The sequence below is a fragment of the Rattus norvegicus genome, chromosome 1 (assembly GCF_021556685.1).
Source record: "Rattus norvegicus strain SHRSP/BbbUtx chromosome 1, alternate assembly SHRSP_T2T, whole genome shotgun sequence".
Taxonomy (NCBI): domain Eukaryota; kingdom Metazoa; phylum Chordata; class Mammalia; order Rodentia; family Muridae; genus Rattus; species Rattus norvegicus.
The window spans coordinates 118116468-118130903 of NC_141534.1; the positions used below are offsets into that span (position 1 = coordinate 118116468).

Below are 14436 nucleotides of genomic sequence, written 5' to 3' on the forward strand. Positions count from 1 at the left end.
CTGACTTAACTTTGGTACCTGATATCTGTCTAGAAAATTGTCCATTTTATCCGGATTTACTTTTTTAGTTTTGTTGAGCATAGGCTTTTGTAGAAGATCTGATGGTTTTTTGAATTTCCTGTTTCTGTTGTTATGTCTCCTTTTTCACTTCTGATTTTGTTAATTTGGATATTCTCTCTTTGCCCTCTGGTTGGTCTGATTAAGAGTTTATCTATCTTGTTGTTTTTCTCAAAGAACCAGCTCCTGGTTTTGTTGATATATATACACACATATATATGTATGTATTATATATTTTTTGTATAGTTCATTTTGTTTCTATTTGGTTGATTTCACCCATAAGTTTGATTATTTCCTGCCGTCCACTCCTCTTGGGTGTATTTGCTTCTTTTTGTTCTAGAGCTTTTAGGTGTGCTGTCAAGCTGCTAATGTATGCTCTCTCCAGTTTCTTTTTGAAGGCACTCAGAGCTATGAGTTTTCTTCTTAGCACTGATTTCATTGTGTTCCATAAGTTGGGTATGTTGTACCTTCATTTTCATTAAATTCTAAAAAGTCTTTAATTTCTTTATTTCTTCCTGGACCAAGTTATCATTGAGTACAGCATTGTTAAACTTCTATGTATTTGTGAACTTTCTGTCCTTTTCGTTGTTATTGAAGACCAACCTTAGTCTGTGGTGATCTGACAGGATGCATGGGATTATTTCAATCTTCTATATATCTATTGAGGTCTGTTTTGTGACCGATTATATGTTTTCAGTTTTGCAGAAGGTACCATGAGGTGCTGAGAAGAAGGACATCATTTTTACAGCATGCAGACACAGATCTGCATGAGAGGGGAGCCTGAGGACCAGAGAAGCCTCCTCAGGTGTTACCTTCCACTGGTAATGAAGCTGTCTTGTATCACATTCAAAGCCCTGTCCAACTTACCTGTACTTTGGATGTGGTTGAATTTGAAACCTTGTTCAGATACTTTTGAGGCGAAGCAGAACTAAATTAGAGTCACAGAGTCTTTCAGAAGTGTGATAAAAGATTATAGACCTTTTATACTGCTTCCTGCTGCTTGAAACAGAGATATGATGTCTAGAGCTATGGCAAATCCCTTGACCTTTGGAGTGAATTTGAAGATACATACCAAGGATGACAAAAGACGGGCATTTTAACGTTGCGATTGAGCCAGCATACCATTGTGGAATATCCTTCATTGCTGCCTTTTTACAAGTGGGAAAAATGAACTATCATATTTAAGACAACGTTAACACCTGCAGTTCCTATTAAAAATGTTCTAAGTCCCTTGACCTCTATGGAAAAGTTTAATTTCTAAAGTGCTTGGAGACTGTGTTATGTTTTATTTATAGTTTAATTCCATGATGATCAGAGAACATATTCTGTGTGTGTGATTTTAATTTTTCTTTCTTACATTTTTTACCCCGAGACAGTCTCTCTTTTTTTTTTTTTCTTTCTTTTTTTCGGAGCTGGGGACCGAATCCAGGGCCTTGAGCTTGCTAGGCAAGTGCTCTACCACTGAGCTAAATCCCCAACCCCCCCCCCCCCCCCGGGGGCCGTCTCTTAACTCAGAATCCACCTGCTTCTGCCTCCTTAGTGCCAGGATTAAAGACATGCATCATCAGGGCCGGCTCAATTGCTTTGTCTTAAATTTCGTCTTATTCCCCACTAACTCAAAGGCCAAAAAGGACGCTGTCGTTAAAGCACAGGGAGCCTCGTCGCACTGGAAATACCTTAGCAACTTCGGGTCTCTGGAAGCAACAGAGTCTAAGAATGGTTGAGAATAGGCAAGCAAGCGTGCGTGCGCACAAGTCCCGCCTCCCCGGGTCTGCTGTAGGCTCTGGCGAAGCGGGTGAGCCTCAAGAAGGAAGATGAGTCGCGTTGAAGGAAGCGGAAGTTGGGATGGACGTGCGGCGCTGCTCGTTCATTGGCTGGAGCCGTCTCTCAACCTCGCGCTATTGGGCGGGCGCCGTCATGCGTCAGTCTGCGCTTCAGGCCACAGACTGGATCGCGAGCGCCGGCCGGCTCCTGCAGGGAGTGTTCCCTCAGCCGGCTGGCGGAGCGGGCGGCGCCAGGTCTGGCCGAGCTGGGCCGAAGGAGGGCGTAGGGGCCGAAGACGGGCGGCGCCAGGTCCGGGAGAGCGGGACCCGGAGAGCGGCGGGCGGAAGGCGGGCGTTGGCGCGGAGAAACTAGGGCCTGTGCGCTTTGGAGGCCGCGCAGTCTCGGCTACCTTTTTAGTATTAGGCGATTATTGTAGATTTATCTGCAGACATGACTTTTGTTTATTTACCACACTCCGCCTGACTGCTGTAGGTATAGCGGCTGATGCACACTGGTGTCATTTGTCCTTGCGATAGTGAGTTTTTCTGTCGTGTGTATGTGTGTGTCCCTTTGGATTTAAGGGAGTGGGATGACATTGGGCCATGGTCGCCAGTGACCACTGTAGGTCTGGCCAACGTATTCCGAAATCCCAGAGACTCTACCTTTATTGGAAGTGGTATTTCCCTCCCTTCTCCCATTCTGGGTCCAGCTTTCCCTCTCATCCCTCATCCTCTTGTCCCCTCCCCCAGCTCTCCTTCCCTGTTTTTTATGTTGTCTGTCTCTCCTGCGTTAAAGAGCAGGAATGGTTTAAATAGCAGTTTTAAAAAGCTTTAGGACATCAGCGTTTCTATTTGACTTGCAGGCCTGACCACCGAGAGGAAACATGCCTTCTGAGTCTTTCTGTTTGGCTGCCCAGTCTCGACTTGACTCCAAATGGTTGAAAACAGATATCCAGGTGGGGTTGACATGTTTTTTGTTTGTTGGTTTTTTTTTTTTTTGTTTTTGTTTTTTTTTTTTTCTTTGTGTGTTCCTGTCTCTATAAAAATTTTTGGTTAAGGAGAATAGCAATTAGATCGTGTCTTAGGAAGGTTATTTCTTATAATTTACAATATAACATTTATTGTGACTGTCGAAGAGATGCTATGTGGTTGTGTCTTCACTGAGGTTATTTGTAAGTGCAAGAAACTTGAGATCCAGTTATGCAATTTTTCAATATTTTTATTCAGGAGTCTCTCTCGCTCTCTCTTTTTAAAGACAGGGTTTCATATTCCCAGGCTGGCCTTGAACTCCCATGTAGGTGAGGATGACCTGAAATCAGATCCTTTTGCCTTCACCTCTGGTGTGCGAGCATGGCAGGCTTGTGCCACCTTGTTGGTATTATGTGGTATAGTTAGACAAGTGTTTTATCAGCTGAACTCCATCCCAGCTCTTGCCAACACTCTTGATCAAGAGTTGACTGTTGTTTATTTCTTCTTCTTCTTTTTTTTTTTCCCTCTTATTTTTAGAAAGGGTCTCACTGTTAACTGACCATGCCTGGCTGGCCTCCGCTTCCTGTGTGCTGGGATTAGCGGCATGCACTGTTACCTTTGCAGATGATTGTTAACTATGCAGGGAAGCGGTGGAGTGATATGTAGTTACCATTTTCTGCGACTCTGTGTTTGTGCTGCTGGGGAGATGAAAGTTTAGTTGAGCTATTGGCGTTATATGTACCACATCTGTAATTAAGAGAAATGTTCATGTTTGCACAGCAGAAGCAAGAGAAACAAGGCTGGCCTGTGACTGTAATGTTTTAAAAAAGTAATTACAAGTGTATCAGGAAATGATGAAATGAGTAATCACAGTAAAATGTTTGTAGATGGTTCCTCGTAAGCTACTACTGTTTATGAACCGTTTGGAAGAGTACTCTTGGGTCTTCACAGTACCAGCATAAAAAAGGGTCTGAAATGTTTCTATTGTCTGACTGTTCTTTCTTCCCTTTGGAGGAGAGGGTGCTGACCACGTTAAATATTTGCCGAATAATAGACTTTTTATAACAATCTTACTTGTAGCTTATTATTAACAGTCCTTACTGTAAGGCAGTGATTGATTATGGAGTTTTACACACGAAAAGGTATTACCTTCTTGTGATTAACTTTTGCTTTAAACATGGTTTGAGGGCCAGTAGATAGGAGACCAAGTGTTGAGGACTGTTGGCAATCACTGTTGAAGATGCTAGGTTTGCTGCTGTTCATGGTGTGCTGCTAGATGGGACTGAGCTAAGGGGACTTACAAAGTGGTTTGGTAGTTCCTATCCTTTTGTTGTTTAAATATTTCTTTTTCTGCAGCAGTTAGTGACAGCTGTCTCTTGTCTTTTGTAAGTAGATTGGAGAGGTGAAAAAATAAGTGATTTTTTTTTAATATCTGAAATACTGACAGTTAAACTTTAAGAAACATTAAAGATTTGTTTTTGTGTGTATATGATGTGAGTCAGTGTGTTCTTGTTCGAGGGTATGCATGTGCCATGCATGTGTATAGAGGTTGGGGGACAATCTCAGTGTCAGTCCTGAACTTCAGCATTGTTTGCAGCAGGGCCTCTCTTATTTGCCACTCTGTATACTCCAGCCTGGCTGGCCTGTATGCTTCTGCAGGGAAATTCTCCTGCCTCTACCTCCTACCGTCCTGTGGGAAAGTTGAGATCACAGACATACTCTACTGAGTTTGGCTTTTATATGAGCTCGAGGGACCTAAAGTCAGGTTGTCAGGCTTTGCTGGTAATGACTTTTCCCTGCTCAGTCAACTCCACACCCCAAGACAAAGGCTTTAAGATTTGCTTTTTGGAGTTTACATATTTTGAGGCACTTTTTGAAAAAAAGAGAGTAAGGGATGGGAGTTTAGCTTAGTGAGAGAGTGGATTCCTAGTGTGTTCAAGGAGTTGCTTTAGAGTGGCTTTGATGCAGAAAAAGCAAACCAAAAACAGAGAATCATCCCCCTTTACTTAATGGAGTTGTTTTTTCCCCCTTAGTAATCACAACTGAATAACTGTCGAATTCGAGTTTTAGTATTTTGATCCAAAACCAGCTTAAGAGTATAATGTCTCTGAATAGTCAAATACACACACACACACACACACACACACACACACACACACACACACACACACAGAGTAAAGCTCCATTCATGTCTTATTCATGTCTTAGAGTACATATGATTTTATAATTTTATGTATTTATTCAGTGTGATACTAGTATTTGGGCCTTTTAAGATATTTTTAATTAATTAAAATATTTTTGAAGTATGAAAAATTATTTTTGTTGTTGTTTTGTTTTGTTTTCTTGAGAATAGTTTCTTTGTATAGCTCTGGCTGTCCTGAAACTTACTCTGTAGACCAGGCTAGCCTTGAACCAACAGAGATCTGCTTGCTGAATGCTTTGATTAAAACTGTGCCACTACTGTCCAGCAAAGTATGAAATCTACTAATATGTATATAATAAACATTGATCCTTGATTACTTTATTGTAGATATTAACATGTCAGGCTTAATTCCTTGTAGCCATCAGTTTTTAATGTAGTGCCTGTTGCATGCCAATTACTTGTTTGGTTTTCACATACATATATAAGTAAATAAACATGTTTATATACTTATACATTAATTTATAAATTTGTGTTAACATATTTTATAATATATAGATTATATGTAATATATAACATGTTATATATGATATTTATATTGTGTATTTACATTATATAGAAACCTATAAAGTATGTATAAATATATTTATAATTTACATAAATATTTGTATAAATATATAAAAGTGTATATTTTATATTATACACACACACACACACACACACAGAAGAGCTTGTTTTGCAAGTGTGAGGACACACAATGGTTGATGTTGGTCATAGGTGCCACATTAGAGAGAGAGGCTTACTGAGATGCTAAGCCCTCATTTCCTGCAGGAGCAGAGGAGTTTAGCCTTATTGAAAAAAGACTGAGCCTGACTAGCTCACTCCAGTTACTTTTATTCTATTATTAGACAAAATTAATTGGGGTTGGAAAAAGTTCTAACTACCCAAGTTATCTTGCCCTTGCTGCCTGAGAGAGCCGACAACCCACACAAATCTTAGTCTCCTTTGACCATGGCAAACCATAATCAGAAGACCTCCAGGTTTGCCAGGAGTGTCTTAGGATAAAGCTATGTGTGCAAGCTGTCACATAGCACTAAGTGAATACTTTCCAGGGCTAGTACATTTCTTTAAGATTCAAACAGTCTCAAAACAATTTCTCAGCTTCTACTTATTAACCCAAATGTAGCAAAGGCTTTTCTGGGACACTTTACTCAAGGCCAGACACAAAGACTTTACTTTTTATATCTCTGCAAACACAAAATCTGATTTCCGTCATACACATAGCTGTCAGCTGACTGTGATGTCCTGTAATCTCTGTGATTAAAGGCAAAGGCAGGGATTCCCAGACAAGCTCAATGCTATACTAGCTCAATGTTAGGCGCTTGGTTCAAGAAAGAGTATCTGTGTCAGTAAATAAAGGATTGAAGAAGGAGAGACCCGATGTCAAATTCTGGCCTCCGGACACATTTGCATGTGTATTTGCACACATTAATCCACTGATATCACATGCATGAACACAAACAGTCCAAAGATCTCTTCACACTTTAATGTTTAGCATTCCTAACTTTTATGTAGATTCATGGAGGCATCTAGCTTTCCTTCATAACTCTCGGGAAGGCAATATAATTAAGGCTAAGATGTGTGGCCATATTACTATTTATCTGATGTAATTGTACTTTTTCAGTAAACCAAAAAGGAAATTACATAAAGGAACTGAACATAGTGAACATAGTGCATTACACTTTCAGAGTTCTTTTTTCCAATCTTTTTTTAAAAGAGATTTATTTATTTATATGAATACACTGTCGCTTTCTTCAGACACACCAGAAGAGGGCATCATTACAGATGACTGTGAGCCACCATGTGTTTGCTGGGAATTGAACTCAGGACCTTTGAAAGAACAGTTGATGCTCTTAACCGCTGAGCCATATCACCAGCCCTTTTCTTCCAATCTTGATGAAAGGTTAAGAGTATGTTTTTGAGCATGAGTCCAGAATAGAATTTGTTGTTCTTTCTTACACAAGTTGCATTCAGGAATTTTCTATCTAAGGAGTCTTTGAAATGGCAAATGAAATTAGATATGCATGAAGCATTTTTTTAAACCTTTTAGTTTTGAAAATGGTGATAGACTCAGAAAGTTGCCAACAAAATAATAGCGGTACGTTCTCTTTTATCAGATGCTTCTAATGGCTATATTTTACTTAACTGGTATAATATCAGATTTATATTATAGTTTTTGTGCACAGTTCTGTGCCTTTCTGTTGTAATGTCAATTCACGTAATCATCACCATCAGAGTGATCTACTTAGTGACGCCCTCTGTAATGACTTCCATCACAATCTGTGATCTCTGGCACTGAGAACTGATCTGTTCTATAGAGTTGTTATTTTGAGATTATCATATGGTGTGTAGTTTTTCTGAGATAACTTTGTTCATTTAGCATAACTCCATCACAGTTTTTGACATAACAACAGTAGTTAAATGTGGATCATCTATTTGTATTTGACAGCTATCAACTTAAAATGATTAGGCTTGAAAGTGTAAGTACTTTCAACATTAAACATTGAAAATAAATTAAATGTAATTAAATGTAAATTAAACATTGAAAATAAATATAGTCATATTATGCTTAGATATGTCAGTAGATCGAAAGGTATATAAGCATGGACTTCTTTTCCTTTTTCTTTTCTTTTATTGGATACTTTATTTACATTTCAAATGTTATCCCCTTTCCCGGTTACCCCTCTCTAAACCCCCATCCCATCCCCCTCCTCCTGCTTCTACAAGGGTGCTTGCCCACCCACCCACTCACTCACTCCCGTCTGCCTCCCTGCCCTGGCATTCCCCTACACTGGGGACTGGGGACCAAGGGCTTCTCCTCCCATTGATGCCTGACAAGGCCATTCTCTGTTACATATGCGGCTGGAGCCATGGGTCCCTCCATGGGTACTCTAGTGTGGTTTAGTCCCTGGGAGCTCTGGGATGGGTCTGGTTGGCTGATATCGTAGTTCTTCCTATGGGATTGCAAAGCCCTTCAGCTCCTTCAGTCCTTTCTCTAACTCCTCCACTGGGGACCCCATTCTCAGGTCAATGGTCAGCTGCAAGCATCTGCCTCTGTATTTTTCAGGCTCTGGCTGAGCCTCTCTGGAGACAGCTATATCAGGCTCCTGTCAGCATGCACTTCTTGGCATCCGCAATAGTGTCTGGGTTTGGTGGCTGCATATGGGATGGATTCCCAAGTGGGGCAGTCTCTGGATGTCCTTTCCTTCAGTCTCTGCTCCACACTTTGTCTTCTTATTTCCTCCCGTGAGTATTTTGTTCTCTCTTTAAGAAGGACTGAAGCATCCACACTTTGCTCTTCCTTCTTCTTGAGCTTCATGTGGTCTGTAAATTATATCTTGGGTATTCCAAGCTTTTGGGCTAATATCCACTTGTCAGTGAGTGCATACCATGTGGTTTTTTTTTTTTTTTTTTTTTTTTTTTTTTTTTTTGTGATTGGGTTACCTCACTCAGGATGATATTTTCTAGTTCCACCCATTTGCCTAAGAATTTCATGACATCATTGTTTTTAATACCTGAGTAGTATTCCATTGTGTAAATGTACCACATTTTCTGTATTCATTCCTCTGTGGATGGACATCTGGGTTTTTCTAGCTTCTGGCTATTATAAACAAGGCTGCTATGAACATAGTGGAGCATGTGTCCTTGTTATATATTGGAGCATCTTTTGGGTATATGCCCAGGAGTGCTATAGCTGGGTCCTCAGGTAGTCCTATGTCCAATTTTCCGTGGAACCAGACTGATTTCCAGAGTGGTTGTACCAGCTTGCAATTCCATCAACAATGGAGGAGTGTTCCGGTCGCACCACATCCTTGCCAGCATCTGTTGTCACCTGAGTTTTTGATGTTAGCCATTCTGACTGGTGTGATGTGGAATCTCAGGGTTGTTTTGATAAGCATGGACATTTAACGAATGCTATTCTTGATGGTTTTGACTGATTACCCAGCTAGTTGCTGAGATGCTTAAATAAGAGAATATGGTCAATGGCAAATTGATATTTTGGGATTCTCTTTCCCTGTCTAAGTATTGTTTCCTCACAGTAGAATATTATTGTTAATAGAACCCCAGAATGACAGCAAGGGTTTGTTATTTTTGTGTATGATATTTTATTAGGTTGATTCAAAGCATTATGCACAGTTGTTAACTTGGATGTTCCCTATGCTGTCATTTAAAAAAAAATCTTCAAATAGAAGTTTGACTTTGTTGTTCAAGTTTAAGGAACACACCCAAAGGACAGTGCCTCACTGTGTGCTTCCAATAATTGGTAATCTCACTCTTAAACAGACCAAACCCTACTTTGGTAAATAGAATAGGAATGGAGAGAAAAGCAGTATATATATTTTTGTGGTCAATTGAATATCATAACTTATTTTAAAGTATTATGTTGTCTTCCAGTTTATAATTTATAACTTTAGTATTTATGCATCCCTTTGTAATAATTATGTTGTCTTTAATATGCAGTTAATGATCTCTTTGTATTATACTTTTCCTTTCTGGCTTTTATCTTTGTTCCTTAGTTCATTTTAAATGTTTTTGAGTGATTATGCATTGCTACACCCTGTTTTCATTCGTTTTAAAAAAGTTTTTTTTTAGATTTAAAATTTTTTGTACATAAGTATTGGGTCTGCGTGTGTGTAAGTATACCATGTGTATGCCTAGGGTCTCTGGAGGCCAAATGAAGACATCACATCCCCTGGAACTGGGATTTGAGCTGTTTGTGGGTGCTGGGAGTTGAATCAGTTCCTCCAGAAGAGCAGCCAGTGTTCTTAACCACTTAGCCATCCTCTAGCCCACTTTCATTTTTAAAACTGTAAGTTTATCTTTTTAACTTGTATAAAATAAAAAATAAGTTTCATACTTTCTTATTCCAAGAGGGAAGAGTCAGGGGACAATAACAGTTTGATCAGAGCAACCCTGAGGTCCAGCAGTGTAAGCTCAGCGTCAGCCTTCTGGAACTCATGGTCTTCTAGGCACCCGAGAACCTGGCACAGGTGCTTTTCTGCCTTTGCTGTCCACTGCACACACAGCTCCTCCTTTAGGCTCAGCCTGGCTCCATTCCACAGCTGCTGCTATCCTCAATGGTTGTCCCCTGGTACTAGCATCTCCAGAATTCTGAGTTATTCACTGTAACTAGGCTGTACCTTCATCAGTAGCCTTTCATGGGGGTCTCTTCAGGGACTGTAACTTGCCCTGTAATGCCAAGCTTTAGCCTCTCCTATATTTCTTCAGTCCTGGGCTTTTTACTGCTATTGAAACTGCACCTTTTCTAGTGGTCTCTCCCGGGTCTCTTTCAGTGCTACGTGACTTCAAAACCCGTACCACCTGGGAGACTCTTACACATTACAAAGATCAGCTTCCAGTGGGAGGTACCTTGGCTACCTCTTGTCTACACTACAGCTTCTGTGTGCTGACCTTGAGGAAACACTTCCCAGAAGATTATACCTCAGTGATGTTGGCTTCTTAATTGTTGCTAATTCCTCAGCTCTAACTAACCAGTATCCAATATGCCAGCAAAGCAAAGGTTTCAGTTTAGTGGTTCAAGTCTCTTAGTCATAGCCAATTTAGCTGACTAGATTCACGGATTCTTAATACTTTATTACACAAATAGCCCTGCTGGAGTCCTGATTATTCTGAAACTTCTCAAGCCAGGCTTCCATTGTCTACATTGCTTTCAATATTTTAGTCTTCCAAGCTTCCACAGAACAGCCAATTGAGCTTTGAGTGTTCAGTGGCTTTTCCAGCCCCAGATCCTAAATGCTACCATAATTCTCTCCAAAACACATGACATAACAGTGTCCTACTCCTTGTACCAATTTCTGTCTTAGTTAGGGTCTCAATTGTAATAAAACACCATGACCAAAATCAACTTGGAGAGGAAACGATTATAATTTGTAGTTTATCATCCAGGGAAGTCAGACCAGAAGTCTGGAGTCTGGAACTGAAGCAGAGACCATGGCTAAATTATTCTTACTGGCTTGTTTCTCAAGGCTTGCTCATCTTGCTTTCTTGTACACCCTAGGACCACATGCCCAGGGATGGCATCATGCACATCAATCACTATTAAGAAAATGCACAATAGGCTTGCCCACAGGCATTTTCTCACTTGTTCCCTCTTCTCAGAAATGGCTAGGTTTGACCAACCAGCACAGTGGTCTGTCATTTTTCATGGCTAATATGGTCAGAACTTGAGTCTTACACTTACTCAGGAAGGTAACATAACACATGGATAAAATATTTTTTGAAAAACATTGAAAAATTGACTTTCTGTTTTGTAAATATTTCTTGAAAATGTTCTCTATTGAAGTGTTAAATATTATGGGTAGGATGAAAAACAGCTCCTGCACAAAAGGTGCCAGTATTTAAGCTGGATTATTAGCTAAGCAGAGATCATGTGATGTGTAATGTGAGCAGTACTAGAAAAATTGAAAGAGCTAGCCAGCCACAGTTTAATGTGAACCAGTAAGTTATAAAAGGTTGGATACTATATATAATCGGATTTGCTAGCAACAACAATGTCAAGGCAGGACGCTTTTAATCTAAAGCTCTTGGGAAGCAGAGTTAGGTGGATCTCTGAATTTGAGACTAGCTTGGTTTACAGAGGACAGAGGTTCCAGGACAATCAGGACTACACAGAGAAACTCTGTCTTGAAAAACCAAACCAAACCAACCAAGCAGTATCAAACCCAGAATGAAGTCAAGGTAGGATATTAATGAACTGAAAAGGTAGCCGAAAGCAGCCTTGCCTTTGTGAGGATGCAAGGGCATGGGTCCCTGGAGCACAAGGATGATACTAGGTCCACATAGTAGGACAGCATGAGTTCCTTCGTGGAGGGGTGTGCAGAGTGTGGGGAAGTCAGGAAGATACACTGGTTCTTTCCCAAGTGCTTCTGGTTTTCATTTTGTTGTGAATATTTTGAGGCTTGATTAAAAAATCCCTATCTATTAACTACCCCCCAATTTTTCAGTTTTATGCAGTATGAAAGAGTTGATAATGATTTGCTATAATAGCTTCATAGATAAGTGTGACTTTTAATTATTTGGGCTTTGTAAATCTTGTTAGTTTTTAGTTAAAATATTTATTTTTACTTATTTTTAAGGTAATTAATGTATTTGTTTACATCCCAAATGCTATTCCCCCTCCCAGTCTCTCCGTTCTTGAGTCCCTTCACCCTTCTCCCCTGAAATGGTGGGATTTCCCAGATATCCCCTACCCTGGCACATCAAGTCTTTCCCAGATTAGGTGCATCCTCTCCCACTGAGACCAGACAGGGCAGCCATGAAGACTGACCTGCCTGCGTGCTACATATGTAGCTAGTACCACTGTATGTTCTTTGGTTGGTGGTGCACATTCTGAGAGTTCCAGGTGTCCAGGTTTGTTGATTGTGTTGGTCTTCCTGTGGGGTTCCCGTCTACTACTGGGCCTTCAATCCTTCTGCCAACTCTTTTATAAGTGTTGTGAGCATATGCCAGGAGTCTATGGTTTCCCTCAGATTTTAACTGATCCCCAGGCTGGAGTTACAGGCAGTTGTGCACTGTCTGAAATACTTGTTGGGAACCAAACTCAGGCTCTAAGACTGACTTTTCAAAAGGTTACAAACTGGTGTGACAGGCCTATAATCCCAGCTTCTTGGAAAACTGGAGCAGAAGAGTTGTAAGTTTGCAGTGCAAGAGAATGAGCTTGAGATTAGCTTGGGCGCCTCACCTCAGTACAGCACTATCTTAAAATTTTCAGAGCTGGGTGGGGAGTAAGGGGAGAGGGAAGAAAAGGGAGGAAGAAAAGGCTGGGAATTTTAGATATATAGCTCAGTCAGTGGTGGAGTGCTTGGCTCACATATGTGAGATCAGCCTGGATGTTAGAGAATAACCCAGGAAGATTTCTCCTGGGCTCTCGAGGAAGTGAGGAATGAGAAGAGAGAGGAAGTTCTTTGCTATCACAGGTCTGTAGATCCAGATAACACTAGTTATGCTCATGGAAGGGATCAGCATGGACAACTTGTGTGTTTAGGTGATAGGAGCAAAGACTGGCATAGCACTGTACAATTGAAGTTCTCACTTCAATATTTTGCATCACTCCACTTGGATTCTTTTTTATAGAGCCTTTAATGCCTTTATCTGCCTAGTCGGTCACTGATTCCAGTCTGTTGAATGATTCTGTCATTTGCATTGTTCAGTTGTTCTAGCTATAGGTTGATATATATTTTCTAAAAAGTGATTACATATTGGGCATTATAAATATTTTATGCTGCATTTTGTTTTATATTTTTAGTTTTGAGAAACACTCTGTTTCTCAGGATGACATATATTTTTTATCCAACTGCTTCATCCTTCTGAATGTCTGTTCTACCTGCCAGTGGATTTAGTTTTAGTTTAGTTGTTCTTATTGTTGTTGTTTTTTAAGAGATAAGGATTGGGAGTATGGGGGTATAGTTAGTGTACAATATATATGTGTATGAAAATTAAAAATTGAGAATGAGTTTTGTTTTGGCACACATATAAATTATTTGAGATCAGTTTTCAAAGTTCTATTTTAATGCTTAGTTAGGTTGGTCCATATAGCCTTTATTCTTAGATAGTTTATTTTAACCACTGAGGCAGTACTCTTCTTAAGACTACCTGATGTTGGGGTTGGGGATTTGACTCAGTGGGAGAGCGCTTACCTAGGAAGCGCAAGGTTCTGGGTTCGGTCCCCAGCCCCGGGGGGGGGGGGGGAAGACTACCTGATGCTTGGTTGGTAGATGTTCTCACTGTTGCAGTTGTGTTGCTTGAGCCCATGTTTCATGTCTGTTGGTTATCAGTTCCTGCAATCCTTCATATTTTCCTCAAGATGTCCAGTCTGTGCCTTTCAAGAAAAGATTACTTACTGTATACACAGCTTCTGTTCCATACTCTTCTGAGGAGATGCCAACAATCATTTCTTTATGGTATAGGGAAGGGATGACAGAACAAAATAATTTTTCTACCAAAATCTAACATGATGAACTGTTGGGTGTAGGCCACGGATGAGTCAAAGGCTGCTGTATCACTAAAAGCCTCCCTCTGTCTGAGTGGGGATTCATAGAAACTAACCCTCTGTTCTGTGGATGGTTTACAGGTGGCTCGGTAGATTAGATAGTCTCCTCTCTAGGCATTTGTTTTCTACTTCTATATCTTGAGGATCGTCCTTATAAATCTTGTTAGTTTTAAGGACTTTTCTGAGACTTGTAAGTTGTTTACTTCTTAGTCTTATGAGCTACCCCTTTTCCTTTTTGGATGGAAAGTTTGAGCTCTGAAGAAATTGTGCATAATTATTATGGTGGTTTGAATGAGAAACGTCCTTCATAGGCTTACACGTGGTACTGTTTGAAGAGAATATGAAACCTTTAGGCGAAGCCTTGCTGGAGAATTACAATAGGGGTGGGCTTTGTGAGTTTATGGCTTCACCCCACTTTTGGTTCCTTCTTCCTGTTT

The 14436-nt window shown here is 40.3% G+C and overlaps 1 protein-coding gene across 3 annotated transcripts in view; it reads left to right on the forward strand.

Annotated features, from left to right (window-relative positions):
• Nucleotides 1–1981: 1981 nt before the first annotated feature.
• Nucleotides 1982–14436, forward strand: part of Herc2 (HECT and RLD domain containing E3 ubiquitin protein ligase 2) — a 203204-nt gene continuing 190749 nt past the window's right edge. For 2 of the 3 annotated variants that reach the window (NM_001444180.1, XM_087556945.1), the window contains 2 exon segments: nucleotides 1982–2130; nucleotides 2684–2776. In NM_001444180.1, coding sequence (NP_001431109.1) covers nucleotides 2705–2776 — 72 coding nt within the window. In that variant the 5' untranslated portion in view covers nucleotides 1982–2130; nucleotides 2684–2704. 3 annotated transcript variants of the gene reach the window in all.